Source organism: Panthera onca, chromosome A2, assembly GCF_046562875.1.
Source record: "Panthera onca isolate mPanOnc1 chromosome A2, mPanOnc1 haplotype 2, whole genome shotgun sequence".
In the NCBI taxonomy this organism is placed as follows: Eukaryota; Metazoa; Chordata; class Mammalia; order Carnivora; family Felidae; genus Panthera; species Panthera onca.
The window spans coordinates 10,267,961-10,284,301 of NC_138340.1; the positions used below are offsets into that span (position 1 = coordinate 10,267,961).

Below are 16,341 nucleotides of genomic sequence, written 5' to 3' on the forward strand. Positions count from 1 at the left end.
GGACTTCCAGTAAAGGCAAACCAAGCTTGTCCCTCCTGACTCAGACTCTTTCAACAGGCTTCTCTTCTGCCTCAGGCTTGTAGGCCTGCCTCAGCAGGGCTCTGGCACCCGGCCTGTCTCACCCAGGCCAGGCCCCGCCCTACCCTGGCCTACCCTCTCTGTTCCAGGCACCCGAGGGCCTCACTCCTCAGCCCAGCCTTTGTCAGCTCACACCCCTTGCGTGCCTAAGAGACTCAAGGGGTGGGGGCTTCGGCTCCCATGGCCCATCCTCGAGCTCTGACAGACTCCTGTCCCCTGGCCTGTTCCCCCAGGGCCAGGCCTCTTCCCTCCAAGCCCTACGGTCATGGGCAGTGCCTTGCCCAGTGTAGTGGGCTGAATGGTGGCCTCCCAAAGATACGTCCGTGTCTCTGAAACTGTCGATGTGACCCAATTTGGAATAAGGAAGGGTCTTTGCAGAGGTAATTAAGTTAAGGATCTTGAGATGAGATCAGCCTGGATTAGGGCGGGCCCCTGAATCCAACAAGCGTCCTTATAAGAGACAGAAGAGAGGACCCAGAGACAGGCAGGGGGTGGAGGGCCCTGGGAGGGGGAGGCAGGGACTGGGGCAGAGAGGCACAGGACAGATTCTTCTTCACAGCCTCCAGAAGGAACCAACCTTGCTCACACCTTGGTTTCGGACTTTTGGCCTCCTGTCCTGTGGAAGAATGAATTACCGTTGTTTCAAGCCACATAGTCTGTGGCACCTTGTTACGGCAGCCCCAGGAACCTAAAACTTCTGACTTGGTAAGGTCTGCACTTGTGAGACGGTGAGCTTCCCGGAACCCACCCCCCTCACCCCCCGCCGCTGGGTCTCTGAGTCTCCTAGGGCTTAGTGTTGACCTGCCACTTAGGAACTGTGCCTAACGACTAAGCCATGAATCATGAAGTGGGAAAAGGACCCCAGGAAAGAGGGGCTTTTCCTGGAGCCCAAGAGAACAGCCATTTCTACCAGGTGGGCCCTGGGGCAAGTGGGGCACGGGGGGGACCCTTCCCAGGGCTGGGTTGTCTTTCCTCTGCACACGCCCTAACATCAGTGGTCACAGGATAGATGTGGCCAGTCCTCTTGTCTGAATCAGTTTGTCACTCAATTACTCATTTGACAAACGCTCAGAGGGCAGTTTCTGGGCCAGGCACTGCTGTGAGCACCGGCGATGGAAAGATTGTTAGGGCACGGTTTGTGACCTCCAGGAAACTGGGGTTGGCGGGGGGGCGGGGGTGGGTGGTGGCAGGGGCTTGAGGCTCTTTCCTGAGGTTGTCTCTCCTCCCTTCATGAGGGAAGATGTCTGACCGAATAATCGTAGTTTGAGAACTCAGCAATCAGACGCCCCACCTCCACCCCTCCTCGGGCAAGTGTGGGATCGGCAGACCAGGGGAGCATGCTCAGGTCGGTGCGAGAGAGCATGATGAGCACATGTACTTTAAGAACTAGATTGTAATAGGAAACACAGATACTTATTGTTCGCGCTGTGCTCTTTTCAGACAAAAGGTTGGTGCGTTGAAGTTTCGAGAGTCTGATGATCTGTCTCAGGGACTTGAAGTTATACAATCAAATGACACGCCCCACCCTCCACCCGAACAGAGGAAAATTAAGACAAAGCAAAAACCAAAATGCTTGCAGGTCCCTACCTCACTCAGGAAACGCTGAAGTCCTCCCAGTGGCCCCAGGTCCTGCACCACTGCCTCGTCACCCCCTGCCCTCGCTTCCTCCCACTCACCCCCACTCTGCTCCAGCCTCACTGGGCTCTTGGCTGCTCCTTAAATATCTCAGACACACCCCTGCCTCAGGGCCTTTGCACAGGCTGCTCCCTCTGCCTGGAACACACTTCCCTCCATATCCACCTGAAGAAGTGACCTCCTTCAAGTCTTTGCTCAAATATCACCTTCTCGAGGAGGCGTTCGCTGTGTTTTAAAAAAAAAAAATGCCCCAAGGGGCACCTGGGTGGCTCAGTCGGTTGAGCGTCCGACTTCTGCTCAGGTCACGATCTCACAGCTCGTGAGTTCAAGCCCCACGTCGGGCTCTGTGCTGACAGCTCGGAGCCTGGAGCCTGCTTTGGATTCTGTGCCTCCCTCTCTCTGCCCCTAACCCACTGGCATTCTGTCTGTGTCTCTCTCAAAAATAAACATTAAAAAAAAGTTTTAAAAATACCCCAAACTCTCTACCCCCATGTTTCATATTTTCATCACTCTCCCCATTATCTAGTACATTAGTTGTTTTATTTATTTATCCTTATTTTCTCCCCCCCCCCCCCCCCCCCCACTCAACTGTTAGCTCTGCCAAAGGCAGGAAGTTTTGCCAGGTTTGTTCACTTCTGTGTCCCCAGCATTAAGCACAGGGGCTGGGTCCACAGTAGGTGGTCAATAAATGTTGATGGAATGAACAATACTTACGACGTGTCAGGTGCTATGCTGTGTACCTCAATAATTAATAACTAATAATATTTAAGGCGTGGGACATGGGGCGCCTGGCTGGCTCAGTCAGTAGAACATGGGACTCATGATCTCTGGGTCGTGAGTTCAAGCCCAATGTTGGGTGTAGAGCCTCCATTAAAAAAAAGAAAAAGAAAGAAAGAAAGAAAGAAAAAAAAGAAAAGGAAAAGAAAAAAGAAAGAAAGAAAATTGAAGAAAAAGACAACCCGGGACAGGCTTCCAACTAAGTGCTTTAGAAATATTTGCTCATGTTAATTGCACACTTGCTCTGTGCCAGGTCTGTGGCACAGAGACCTCAGGGGTTAACTGAGTTTTGGCCTGGGGGCAGTGAGAAGGGAGAGCTAGCTGGGATCGTCCTGTTTTACAAGGGAGGAAACTGAGGCTTTGAGAGGTTTTGCCATTTTCTCACGGGAATGCAGCGAGCAGAACTTGAACTCAGCACCCCCTTGAGTGTGCACAGAAGCCAAGTTCATAATTTCATGTGTTCTTCTTCCCTGCTGCATTAACTTACCCACTCTTCACTTGGAACACTATGAAGTCTGTGCCTCGTTTGTGTCGTTTTTTTAAAGGAGGCCACTGAGACTCGGAGTGGTAAAGTCACGTGCCCAGGGATACACAACAGCAGAGTGACAGAGTTGGGATTCAAGGGGCGAGGGGGCTGCTCCGCTCTGGAGCCTCGTGCTCTGCATCTTTCGAGTGAGCTGGTTGTCACATTGAGATTGCAATGGGAGTGATCCTGCTTCAGGTACAGCTTCCTCAGGGTGCGCTGAATGTCTCAGGGGATCCCCTGGCAAGTGGGTTCCTGGAGCTCAGCTGAGAGCACTCACCCCCAAAGGCTTTTGGGGTTTCCAGCTGTGGAATAAGAAACCTTCACATAATAACTGGCACACAGTGCTTATTCTTTTTATTTTTAACATTTATTTTTTGAGAGAAAGAGCAGGGGAGGGGCAGAGAGAGGAGGAAGGAGGATCCGAAGCAAGCTCCTCACCGACAGCAGCGAGCGAGCCCGATGTGGGGCTTGAACTCATGAATCGCGAGAGCCAAAGTCTGACGCTCAAACGACTGAGCCACCCAGGCGTCCCTCATATGGTGCTTCTATGCTGGGTCCTGGTGTGTGTGTGTGTGTGTGTGTGTGTGTGTGTGTGTATTATCTCCATATCCAGAAACCCCTTACAATCCTCGAAGAGGTACTGTTATTATGCCTGTTTTACAGTTGAAGCACACGGAGGCACAGAGAGGCTGAGTCACCTGACCAAGGTCACACAGCTAGTAAGTGGTTGTCCCAGACTCGAATCTGGAAGCAAGAACAATGGCTAGGGGAGAGGTAGGGGCCACCGAACACTGGTCTGGATCTTCACATCCAGCTAGGTAGTCCTGGCAGGATAAAGGCACACTCTAACAGGAATGAGGAAGCTCGCTATTTCCACCACACGTGAGGGGGAAAATGCAGAGTGCACAAAGGAAAAATTGATTTGTGCAGCGACTCAGGGAAGGTACCTGAGAAACTGGGGACATTCGTTGGGGGTGGACTCGAATAGCAGGGTGGAGGGGAGGATTTTCATTCTGTCCCCTCCAGAGTCTAGTACTGTGATTGATTACCTGGGCAAAAACAGACTGACATCTTAGAAATTATGCTTAAACAGCCTCTGGAGAGAATGCGCACACAAAAATCGTTTTTCTTTTTCTAAAGGGAAAGCCCTCGTGATGCCGTGGCCAGTCTGTACAGGGACAGCAGCTAAGGGAACTGCAGGCCCGGAGGAGGGAGGGGACTCCGCTTCTGTCCACAGGCCAAACGTGCATCTTGGGTTTTGCACTGTTTAAGTGATGTTAAAACATGACTGCTGGGCCGGTGGGTTAAGACGCAGCTCCACACGGACTGACATGGAAGTTCTGGAATGTGCTCAGAGTCCGCGTGGGAAAGAAGAAATCCCCTAAAGGGAAGCCAAGGAAGCGAGGGAGGAGTCTCTTGGGAGATACACCAAACCTCGGGACGCACGCGCGCGCGCGCACACACACACACACACACACACACACACACAGGCGTGCGCCACGCCCCCTGTGGCAAAACAACGCAGTGTCAGAGGGGCCGGTTTTCTGTCCACCTGGGTCCTTTTTGTCTCTTTCACCACGAACACGTTCCTAAAGAATCCCACTGCCCCACCCACTGTGCCGGGTAGGTGATTTCTAGAAGTTCCCAGAACTGTGTGCACTTTGAGGTTTTGTGTGCTTTTGTGTTGGTGACTTTGACACGAAGGTTGCAGGGACCGGCCACCTAATGGTGACAGGGGCACAGGGATGGCACTCCGGGGGAGGGGTGGCCTACGACCCCACCAAGGCCAGGGCCAATTCCGCAGGAAGGGTCATCTTGGTGCCTGAGGTAGCTCAGTAAACATCTGTGACAAGCTCCCTTATGGCTCTGATACGCAGGGTCGCCTCCCAACGGGGACAGCGTCCTCTGGGCTCACTGAGCCCCATCTTAGGTTTGGGGGACAAGCCCTCTCATCTGTGCTGTCCAGCACTTGCCACTAGCTGTGTGTGGCTGCTGCCGAGCCCTGGAAATGTGACTGGAACGACGGAGAGGCTGAATGTATTTTGTTGAATCTTAAAGCAGTCCCATTTAAAGAAGACCTAAAACATTCCATTGCTTGCAGAAACTTCTCTTGGACAGCCCGGCCCCCATTCGCTCCCAGTGGTCACCTTTCAGTCGGAAGGGAAAGCCACTCCTTGATTGATTTTGAACGCTGTTTTTAAGACATCTCATAGCAAAGTAGCAATACCACTGTTTTAAGCCTCTGTAATTACTTACTGTGTAATAAAACCAGTTTTCTTAAAAAAAAAAGTTACAAAGCAAAAGCAACTTCAGCGGCCTGCGAATGAAGCCAGGGCAGGAAATGTGTCTTCTCCAGGAGGAGCTCAGCCCTGGGCTGGAATTCAGGTCTGGTTTGGCCAGGGCCTGCCTGCCACTCTGCCTGTTCCAGCAAGAAAGGAGTGCACGGGGATCACAGGGCAGGCCCTACACCACCCCTTGGCCCCAGCAACCAGGCCCTGCCTGGAACACGGGAAAGTGAACTGCTTAACTCCAGCCCCAACCTTCACAAAACAAAGCTTCGAATCCATTGGGCTCCCTGGATGCCTGGATCGCGTCCATGTAGGTGGTGTGGACGGACGTTCTCTGCTCCCCACGTAGCCCTGGGAGACTTCTCTCCCTCTCGCAGGGGACTCCTGCCTCCCCCCTGACTGCATCTGAGGGACGCCCTGCCACCGCCCCAGCCCCAGCCAGCAAAGCCCTCAAACAGAGTCGCAGGACTGCCCCCCTGAGGTTTAGCATCGGTCTTTAATGCTGTCGTGCTGCACATTGACAAGTCACACGCTTTGGTCTCGTGCTGGCAGTGGCAGCTTACAATGAGTCCCAATGTCTGAGCACCAGACTGGCCTGCACGGAACAGACACTTTGTTCCCTCCCTGCCCCCCTCCCCGACTCCCAAGGTTCCTTTGGAGTTCCATCATGGCCCGATACAGAAAGCAGCAGTTGCCGGGGGCCGGTTTCCTGTGAGTGCACACCAACGTTACACAGAATTATAAAAACATATTTACAAACGTTCCACAGTGCTCCTGTAATCAGAAGCAAAGACCCTTTTATCAAAAGGGATTATAGCCAGGGCTGTGCAAAATCAAAAGGATCACATCCTTTTGAAAGAGTCCAGAGTCCGTTAAGCACAAAATTACCTGGGTCGCCGGTAAGTCCCAGGTGTGCCTAAAGATTGCCTTACAGAAAAAAGAAAGAGTATGACCCCTAAGTGAGTGCACTTGGCCTCGGAGTCAGGGGTCGAGAGGGCCCCCAGCTCTGTCCAGGGCCCTAGGCCCTCCAGGGAGAAGCGTCTGTGCAGCTCATTCACACGAGGCCGGCGCCCTTGGTCCTGCTGGAACGAGAGGTATTGCTTGTGGGTGCCGGCCAGGCAGTTTTGCAAAAAGAGCCTAGGTCAGTTCTCAATTTGAGATGGCAAAAGAGAAAATAGGATTCTTCAGAGGAACAGCAAGACGTGGGAGACAAATACAGAATAAAACACGAACTGATCACACAACAAAAACTGAGGAGCGTACAGGGTCTGGGAACCGAGACGGCAGCCTGATACCGACTAATGGCCACACAAGCAAAGGGCTACAGACGGATCAAGTCCAGCTGTGGGTCTGCCTCTCACCCACAGGCAGGGCCTGGAGGAGGGCGTGGGCCCATCCGGGGAGGGCTGCAGGACCCAGTGGGACAGACTGGAAGGCCTTTTCCTGCGGTCCCCACCACCTGCCGCCCTATCGCTTGAAAAACCACTTAAGTCTAGTGCACGACTTTGAAAGATTGTAATATATTCTCTGGAAAACATTCAGCAGTACGAAAGCCCTCCCTGGGCCCTCCCGCCCTCTCATGGGTCCACAACTGGTGGAACAGTCTGGAAATCCTTGAGCTCTGGAAAGGTCCCCGGTCAGTCCTTGGGAAACCCTGGTGACTATATCGGAAGAACCTGCTCCAGTACGGTTCTTGACGTCTGGGGGATCCTTTCAGGGAAGATCACTTCGAACTCAATAATGAGGTCCCCGCGTTTCTCGGGCGTTTTGGGGAGGGGGAGGCCTTCTCCAGGAACTTTTCGCCTCATGCCAGGCCTGATGACGTCTTTGAACACGACGGGTATGGTCCTGCCGTCCAGAGTGGGTACGTTCACCGTGCAGCCACACAAAGCCTTGGGAGAGCAAAGAGAGAATGTTAGATGGAAGGCAGCTTAGGGCGCTCGACTCCTGCCCGGACGCTGTTTGACGTAGGATAAGCGCCACCAGGTCCCTATCGCTAAAACCAGGTGCCTGGATCAGTGTTGCCCTGTCCCCTGAGTGCTCAGAAGTATCTGTCATGGAGTCGCCTCCCCCCCCCCCCCCCCCATACCACCCTACTTAGCATCGTACCTCCCGAAGGCTGATCCTGGCTGGGTAAATGACGTCAGAGCCATCTCTCTTAAAGATATTGTGTGGCTTGTCCTTTAAAACAAAGACAATGTCAGCTGGAATGTTGTTGGAGGTCTGGTCGCCTTCCTTGGGGAAGGTGATTTTGGTCCCTTCCTTCCAGCCCCGCTTTACTTCGATGGTCAAGATCTTGTCTTCGTTGCGAATGCTCTTTCCATCGGGGTTCAGCCGCTTATGGGAGATCTTCATCTTCTTGGTACAGCCGCTATAGATCTCTTCAAGCGAGACCCTGAGGTCGTGTGTGACGGGGGGATCTTGCTTCTTTCGGGTGGGCTCTTGGGCAGGACGGGAGCGCACGAAGTTCAGGTTGGTGAAGCCACCCATGCCCATGGGTAAGCCGGAGAACGGGTCGTCAATGTCCATGCCTTCCTCCCCATTCCGCTGCCCGAAAAAGTTGTCAAAGGGATTGCGGCCACCGAAGAACTCAGCGAACATGGCATGAGGGTCTCCGTGGAACGTGTAGCTGAAAGAGGTACCGTTAGCACCACCGCTGCTCCCGCCACTGGGGCCACCACCCTTTAGGCCTGGAAGGCAAAATCAGAAGAAGTCACATGGTTGGCGGGAGCCTCTCCCCCTCTAAGACCTTTCGCTAAGGGAAAAAAGCTTGGGAGCCATGGGGTGGGGGGGCGGAAAACTCTTTTAGCCTCCCTTCTCTGTCACAGAAGACCAAGGAAGAACCCTAAGCTTTTACCGCCCCTCGTCCAGGCACTTCAGGGCCAGGACAGTGGCGAGGGGCCCGGCGCCCTCTCCGAGGGCCACCCAACTCCTGCCACTTCTTGACTGCCTATCCTCCCTGCGTGGAGGTGAAAACTTACAAAAGACATGATCCAGGGTCCACCTTCGGTGAGTGCTTACTCTTAAAAATACTGTAGAGCTGGTCAAGTGTGCAGAAGTGAAAGCAAAACAGTAAACACAGCTTTTCAAAATCTCACACCCTGACACTAACTGTCACCATCCTTACATAAGAAGCCACTCGGTTTCTTAAGACCCAGCGCAGAAACCAGTCTGAGTCATCAACGGGCAACTGGACAACAAGAAAGCTTCCTCCTCCCGCCCGAAGAGGCCTACGCCGAGGAGGCCGGGCAGAGGCGGGCCCCGCCGCTCCCCGCACCTGCACTGCTCCGCCGCCCGCTGCCATCTACGTGCCTGGCACCAGGTTAGGCAAGCACTTTACAGGGATTACCTCACTCCGCCCTCACAGGGGCCCCGGAGCGAGGTCGGCGCTAATCGGCGCGCTCGGCGCGCTCGTCGCAGGCTCGCGGGTCGTGCCCGGCGCGCAGCCAGAGGCCCCGCCCTGCGCCCCTGGACGCCAGCGCCTGCCACCTCGGCCCAGGTGAGCCCCGGACCCCCGGGGCCCTAGCGCCACCGGCCCGGCTAAGGCTGGCCTCTTTGCCGCCCGCACCCGCACCCCCGGGGCCGCTCGGGGACGTGGGCGGAGGCGCCTAGGGAGGGGCAGCCCCAGACTTGCTAGAAGCTTCTGGGCAAGCACAGCGGCCAGGACTCCTCCTCCCATCGGGCGGCCGCCAATCCGAGGGCGGAGGCCCGCGTGGCCGGAGGGCGGGGGCTGCTCGCCCACCGGGACCGGGGCGTCCCCCGGGGACGCCGCAGCCTGGCCACCGAGCCTCGGTTTCCCCTTCAGTCAAACGGCGGGGGCGCGCCCCTAGGCGCGCGCGCACGCACCTTCTTCCCCGTAGCGGTCGAAGATCTCGCGCTTGCGCGGGTCGCTGAGCACGTCGTAGGCCTCGGCGATCTCCTTGAACTTCTCCTCGGCACCGGGCTCCTTGTTCTTGTCTGGGTGGTAGCGCAGCGCCTGGCGGCGGTAAGCCCGCTTGATTTCCTCGTCCGAAGCGCCGCGGGCCAGGCCCAGCGTCTGATAATAGTCCTTGCCCATAGCCCTCGCCTACGGCCCGCCGCCCAGCTGTCGCCGTACCCCGGCTTCGCCGCCGCCCCGTCCCGGACTCTATATACCCGTCCGGCGGAAGCTTCCAGAGCCCGCCAGCCCCCTCCAGAACCTTCCGCCCCGCCCCCTGCGCCGCTCCGACCAATCGCCGCCGCCCAGTCCGCGACGCGCGACATCCGGGGCGGGGCCACGCTGCCAACGGCCGCCCGCCCGCGGCCACGCCCCTTCCCGCTACACCCCCGGCAACGCATCCCCGCGGCGCGCGCACCGAGCGACGGAGGCCCCGCCCACTCTCTGCGGGGAGCCAATCGCGACCTTCTTTGACTGCCTTTGCTGACCCGGCCTGCGGCGAGTCCCGTCCCGAGCCTGGGTCAATTGGTTACGACACTGCCCTCCGGCGAGGGGCAGGGCTGGAGGCGGCCACGCCCATCAGTGCTGCCCCGCCCTGCCCCAGGTGATCGTAGAGCTAGTCGCACACATCTCACCGGGCTCCGGGGGTGGGTTCCCCTCCGGCTGATTCTGAGCAAGTTGACTAACCTTTCCTTGCCCCAGGTTTCCCCCCCTACGCCGACTTATGTAACAGGGGAATAAAAACACCCACCGTTCTCTTGGCTGTGGGGAGAATGCAATTAGGAGCCCCAGGACTGTCCCTGTCCTCACCATAAAGCAGGGTGAGGCTCCAGGACCAAAGCTCACTTCTCCGGAGTAATCTTCCCTCCGGGGGAAAAAAGCCTCCTCCTCGTGCCTTTCGCTTTACCTGCCATTGAAATCTGAAGTTATCTCGTTCTTTGACTTTTCGTGTTCAATTCACCTCCCTCCCGGCCTGCAGTTGTCACTGCTGGGTGTCCAGTGCCTGGAACAGTATCTGGTGCCCGGTCACAGTGGACGCTCGTAAGTATTCCTGCCTGTTTCTAATGCATCTGCTTCATTTTTCTCCCCACTACATTTATGATTTGGGGGGACATGGACGTGTCATACACCCCACAGGTCCTCTGTTTCCTCCTCTGTGGGCAACATGATCCCCTTTGGCTCTGAGAGTCTGGGGTGCCTGTGGTCAAAGACAGGGCTGATGGCGAAAGGAGGCTCAGAAAGGGGTACCACCTGAGAAGGCCGTAGGGAAAAAGCGGTCGGCAGTGATGGTGGCTGAGGCGGAATGTTCCTGGAAGAACTGCTTGGGAGGTCAGGGTGGTGTGCAGCTGGCTCTGGAACCAGACAGCAGGTTTCATTTTCAGTTCCGGTATTTCCTGGCTGCACCATCTTGGGCTGGTTACTGAGCCATGTGGGGCCTCAGTTTCCTCATCTGTACAATGGGGGCAGCAGTTAGTTGTACCCGCCTCACAGGGCTTTGAAACTGACATGAGTTGGGGCACCTGGGTGGCTCAGTGGGCTGAATATCTGACTTCAGCTCAGGTCACGATCTCACAGTTCGTGAGTTCGAGTCCTGCATTGGGCTCTGTACTGACAGCTCAGAGCCTGGAGCCTGCTTCGGATTCTGTGTCTCCCTCTCTTTCTGCCCCTCCCCTGCTTGCTCTCTGTCTCTCTGTCTCTCTCTCAAAAATAAATAAACATGAAAAAAAAAAAAAAAGAAATTGACATGAGTCAACATTTGTAAAGTGCCCAGGACAGACCCGGCACAGAGGAAGCACTATCAAAGGGGTGACTAACTGTCTTGTTGAATGATGGGCTGCTGAGCCACCCCCTTCCTGGCAGCGTCACAGCAAAAAGCTTCTAGAGACTGCCACCCCTGTGCAAGCTGAAACTCCTAAGAAGGAAGACCATGGCTTTCCGCTGCTTTCCAGCTGGGGGATTCCGGCCATCCTTGGCCACTCACTGACCCCACCAAGGGTAACTGTGTCAGTAAGGACTGGATTAGTACACACACTGGTCAACCCAGGAGGATGGATCTGGGCTGGGCACCCGTGAGTACACACAGCAGGGTCCTGAACCATCATAGGGGGGAAATAATTCAATTTTTTAAAAAGTTACATAAATAGCTGGAGAGTCATCATCATGAAGGAAAATCCAGCGCTTAACATTTATTTATTTTTGAGAGAGACAGAGACAGAAAGCGAGTGGGTTAGGGGCAGAGGGGGAGGGAGACACAGAATCGAAAGCAGGCTCCAGGCTCTGAGTTGTCAACACAGAGCCCAACACGGGGCTTGAACTCACCAGCTGTGAGATCATGACCTGAGCCGAAGTCAGACGCTCAACCGACTGAGCCACCCAGGCGCCCCTAGTATGAATTTAGAGTTACAAATATGGCAGCCTCCAAAGGTCTTTACATGACTTTGGGTGTCTTTGTATTTGGGGCAAACTTAGGGCTGGAGACTCCCTCTTCCTTGTGTGAGTCTGGGTCATGTTCAGGAATTTTTGTTTAACGCCAATATATGCAAAATAACCCCAACACCTCTCCTTAGGGTTTTTTGACCTGGACACTCATTGGACACTTCAAAATGTTACTGGGAAAGTAGCCTCTGCGGAAACCTCAGCCGATCTTGAGCTCTCAACTCTGAGAAGATGGGGTGGTTAATTTTATGCATCAGTTTAGTTGGGCTATAGTACCCAGAAGCTCAATTAAACAGTAATGTAAGTGTTGATGTGGTTAACATTTATAGTCCATTGATTTAAGTATAGGAGATGACCCTGGATAATGTGGGTAGGCCTTGTCCCATCAGTTGAAAGGCTTTAAAAGCAAATAATACTTAGGTTTCCCTGAGGAAGAAGCATCAGCTCCTGGCCAAGAGTTTCTAGCCTGCTGGTCAGCCCTACAGATTTCAGACTTGCCTAGGTAGTGCCCACAATCGTGTAAACCAATGCCTTGAAATACATGTCTTATATATATTTTTTTTTTGAAAAATTTCTTTAAATGTTTATTTTTGAGAGAGAGAGAGAGGGAGCACAAAGAGGGGAGGGGCAGAGAGCAAGGGAGATACAGAATCTGAAGCAGGCTCCAGGCTCTGAGCTGTCAGCCCAGAGCCTGATGTGGGGCTGGAACTTGACCTGAGCCGATATGATGTCAGATGCTTAACTGACTGAGCCCCCCAGGCACCTGAAATACATCTCTTAATACACACACACACACACACACACACACACACACATATCCTGGTTCTGTTTCTTTGGGAGAACTCTTGCTGATATAGGAACAAAGCAGGTGAGCCTGGAGTCAGTCAGCCTCAGCTGAAATCTTGGACCCACTATTTACTTATTTACTGACTGTGTGATCTTGTACAACTTGCTTGATCATTATAGGTGTGTCTCCTATAAAATGGAGGTAAGAGTGAGATCTTACCTCCCAGGGTTGCTATAAGGATGAAATTGAGAGGGGCCAGGAAATAAACATTATAACGGCTATACTATTGACATGGCCTTACTATGTGCCAAGCCAGCTCCAAATGCTCCATAACTCATTTAATCCTCGCAATAATCCAATGGGGTTGGCCTAATATTACCTGCACGTTGCAGTGGAAAAACTGAGGCTCTGAGAGGTCATGTCACTTGCCTGCGGTCACCCAGTGACTGAAATGCTGAAGTATAAAGTGTTCAGCACAATATTTATAGGTAAGCCCTCAGCTTGTGTAAAATGTGATTCAGATGATGACAAAGCCTTAATTTTTTTTTTTCAACGTTTTTTATTTATTTTTGGGACAGAGAGAGACAGAGCATGAACGGGGGAGGGGCAGAGAGAGAGGGAGACACAGAATCGGAAACAGGCTCCAGGCTCCGAGCCATCAGCCCAGAGCCTGACGCGGGGCTCGAACTCACGGACCGCGAGATCGTGACCTGGCTGAAGTCGGACGCTTAACCGACTGCGCCACCCAGGCGCCCCAACAAAGCCTTAATTTTTAAGGAATGCATCACCACTTTTTCAACATTGCTTCTCTTCGTTAAAAAGACCTTCAAAAGCACTACCACCATATGAGCCAACAATCTCACCCCTAGTGGAATACCCATGTGAAATAAAAACCCAAGTTCCCATAAAACCCCACGAGCGAATGTTTATCAAAGCTTGATGTGTAATTATCAACAGCCATCAAAACCTACATTTCCTTCAGTGGGAGAATGGATACATAAACTGTGGTCGAGCCACATGATGGAATGCTATTCAGCCGTTAAAAAGGACCAAGCTATTGGTACAGAAAACACGGCAGATGAATCTCAAATGCCTTATGTTAGTCAAAGGAGCCAGATTCAAAAGACTGTTTGAACCCTACTGCTGTGATGCCATTTTATAAGGCATTCTGGGAAAGGTAAAAGTATTGGGGCAGAAAGCAGATCAGTGGCTTCCAGGGGCTGGGATTTGCTACAAAGGGATACGGGGAAATTTGGGGGGGGGGTGATGGAAAATTTTCTACATCTTGAGTGTGATGATGGTGTCACAGCTGCATATATTCTGAGCTGTACCCTCTAAAAGGTAAATTCTACTGTATGTAAATGATAGCTGAATAAAAAGAAAAAAAAATTCTACGGGCTTAAAGAAGGCAAGACGGGTAGGACTTTGGAAGCCTCTCTCTGGGATTCCTGACACAATGGCAAGTTGCTAACCAGCCCTGGCTTGTCTGTTCTAGGATTCACCTCTCCCACAACTCTGAACCAGCTCCATCGCATATGCCAAAACAAGCCAAACCAGGTTCCCAGAGAAATCAAGATCCTACCTACTTGCATGTGGGAAATACAAAAGGAGCCTGTGAGATAGACAGACACACCAGAGTTTCATCATCCAAATGACCCTGGGTTCCACCAGATCCGAGATCCAAGGAGCCCTCGCTCATCCTTCAGTGCTGCCACTGCGCCAGGCTTTTCTGCAATTTCCCCTTTGGAAATCGCCTGAAGGGGCTTGTCATAGTTGGCTCAGCAAACGCGAACTGTGACTGTTATGAATTAGCCACTGTGCTGGGGATGCTGGGGACAGAAGGAGGGTCTAGCTGTCCCTAACTGACAGGCACAGTGAGAGCCTCAGTAGAGTATCGTGAATGGTTCGAACAAAGTGGCCAGTCTTCATTCTGAAGGTGGATATTATTTCTGACAGCCTGGTTACTGGAAGCCAGATGAGGCCAATAAGGGGTCCTTGCATCTGCAATATCCATTTAAAAAAAAAAAAAAAAGGAGGAATTCTTCTTTCTGGGCTAGATCCTGCCTTTTTATGAGCTTCTTGTGGATGAAAAGAGGGTGGAAATTACTTGTGTGCCCTTGCTGGCACACGATATGGTAGGATCACGGAATGATTTTGTGCCTTTTGAGTGGGTATAAGGCTCAGGAAAGCAGTCTCGAAAGGTACATTCCAGGATGTTCTGAGTCCGTAGGAATGCACATGGACTCTCTCCAAAGTGACATCTGTTTGGACCCCACACACCTTATTGGCTGCAACGCAGCATGACAGAAGACACACGGACCCAGCCCCACATTACAGAAGCTGGAAATTGATGGGCAAAGTAGCAAAACGTGGCTAGATTTTAGCAGTTCAAACGTGCCCCTCAGCGCTGCACCATTAGATGTTTCAAGTAACTCAACTTGGTAGGGTTTTAACTTTTGGTTTCTAGGTGATTACTCCTCTTGTCCCCCCTCAGTGAGGGCAGGGAGTGAAGGCTGTCAGGACACAAAGGATCTCAAGATACTGTAAGCCCTCAATTACTAATCGAGAAAGATCTGTGGTTTTTTTTTTTTTTTTAATTTTTTTTTTTTAACGTTTTATTTTATTTTTGAGACAGAGAGAGACAGAGCATGAACAGGGGAGGAGCAGAGAGAGAGGGAAACACAGAATCTGAAACAGGCTCCAGGCTCTGAGCTGACAGCACAGAGCCCGACGCGGGGCTCGAACTCACAGACCGTGAGATCATGACCTGAGCTGAAGTCGGACGCTTAACCAACCAAGCCACCCAGGCGCCCCAAGATCTGTGTTTTTGAAAGCACAATTATAAAACACGTTTAGGTTTTCACCTCTTTTGCCCAGATAGACCTGGGCAAAAAACATCGTGTGTTTCTGAAGACCACAACATTGGCTTCCTTCACTGGGAGTCACTGGTCCCCGAAAGCTGTAGCTTCAGAAGTTTCCAGAACCGAACCTGGATGACTAAGTGCTAAGCACTGACTCACCTTGCCCCACCCTGCTCCCCGGTGAATCAGTGATCTACCTTTGAGGACTTCTCACCACTGTCTCTGATGTCAGGCCTGTAAATTCCAAAGGGTTCAACGGTTGGTGAAGGCTCAGGCAGGGTCCGGAACCAGGAGAAAGGAGAGAAGGTAGGTGAGGGCGTGTGCCAGGTGCTACTCACTCCTTACCCTGTCCTGTAATCTTGCGTGTGGTGTGTGTGTGTGTGTGTGTGTGTATGTGTGTGTGTGTGCACGCACTTGTGTGTGCGTGTATGAGGTGGTGCCCAACTTTCCCAGCCTGCTCATGACAAAGGAGCAAAAGCATGGCATAACCCCAGACCAGCATTGTCCAGTAAAGGCACAACTACCAGCCACAAATGCAAGCCAGGTCTGTGATTCTAAATGTTCCAACAGGCATGTTGAAAAAGGTAAAGAGGAACAGGGCAACTTAATTTTAATAATCTATTTTAATCCAATATATCCAAAATACTATCATTTCAACTTGTAATTAACATTAAAGGTTATTAGATTTTTATTTTACATTCTCTTCAATACTAAGTCTTTGAAGTCAGTGTGTGTTTTACATTCACAACACATCTCAATTTGCACCAACCAGCCACATTTCAAGGGCTCACTAGCTACATATGACCAGTGGTGACCATGCTGGACAGCACAGGTGGACAAGTGTGGGCCCTCCGCCTATGGGGCCGGACAAGGTGGGGCGGTGGGGCTTGCATTGAAAAGGGCAGTGAAGGCATTCCCCCCTCCGATTCATGACAGATGGGGGGGGGTCCCCTCGCTGGAGAGGCTTCTCCATCCAGGAGCCCAAGCACACCCCCCCAGCTCCTATCCCTTTCAGGTTGCTCCCCTTTACCCAGGGG

At 52.7% G+C, this 16,341-nt stretch overlaps 1 protein-coding gene across 3 annotated transcripts; it reads right to left on the minus strand.

Annotated features, from left to right (window-relative positions):
- Nucleotides 1–5,781: 5,781 nt before the first annotated feature.
- DNAJB1 (DnaJ heat shock protein family (Hsp40) member B1) lies at nucleotides 5,782–9,465 on the minus strand. 3 transcript variants are annotated; one of them, XM_060628580.3, is made up of 3 exons: nucleotides 9,151–9,465; nucleotides 7,414–7,994; nucleotides 5,782–7,196 (listed from the first exon to the last, which is right to left on the minus strand). In XM_060628580.3, the coding sequence occupies exons 1-3, from the start codon at nucleotides 9,359–9,361 to the stop codon at nucleotides 6,966–6,968; spliced, it is 1,023 nt and encodes a 340-aa protein (XP_060484563.1). In that variant the 5' UTR covers nucleotides 9,362–9,465; the 3' UTR covers nucleotides 5,782–6,965. The 3 variants fall into 3 exon arrangements, with proteins under 3 accessions (XP_060484563.1, XP_060484565.1, XP_060484564.1); XM_060628582.3 differs by lacking the exon at nucleotides 9,151–9,465 and adding an exon at nucleotides 8,654–8,677; XM_060628581.3 differs by lacking the exon at nucleotides 9,151–9,465 and adding an exon at nucleotides 8,286–8,317.
- Between the last annotated feature and the right edge of the window lie 6,876 nt (nucleotides 9,466–16,341).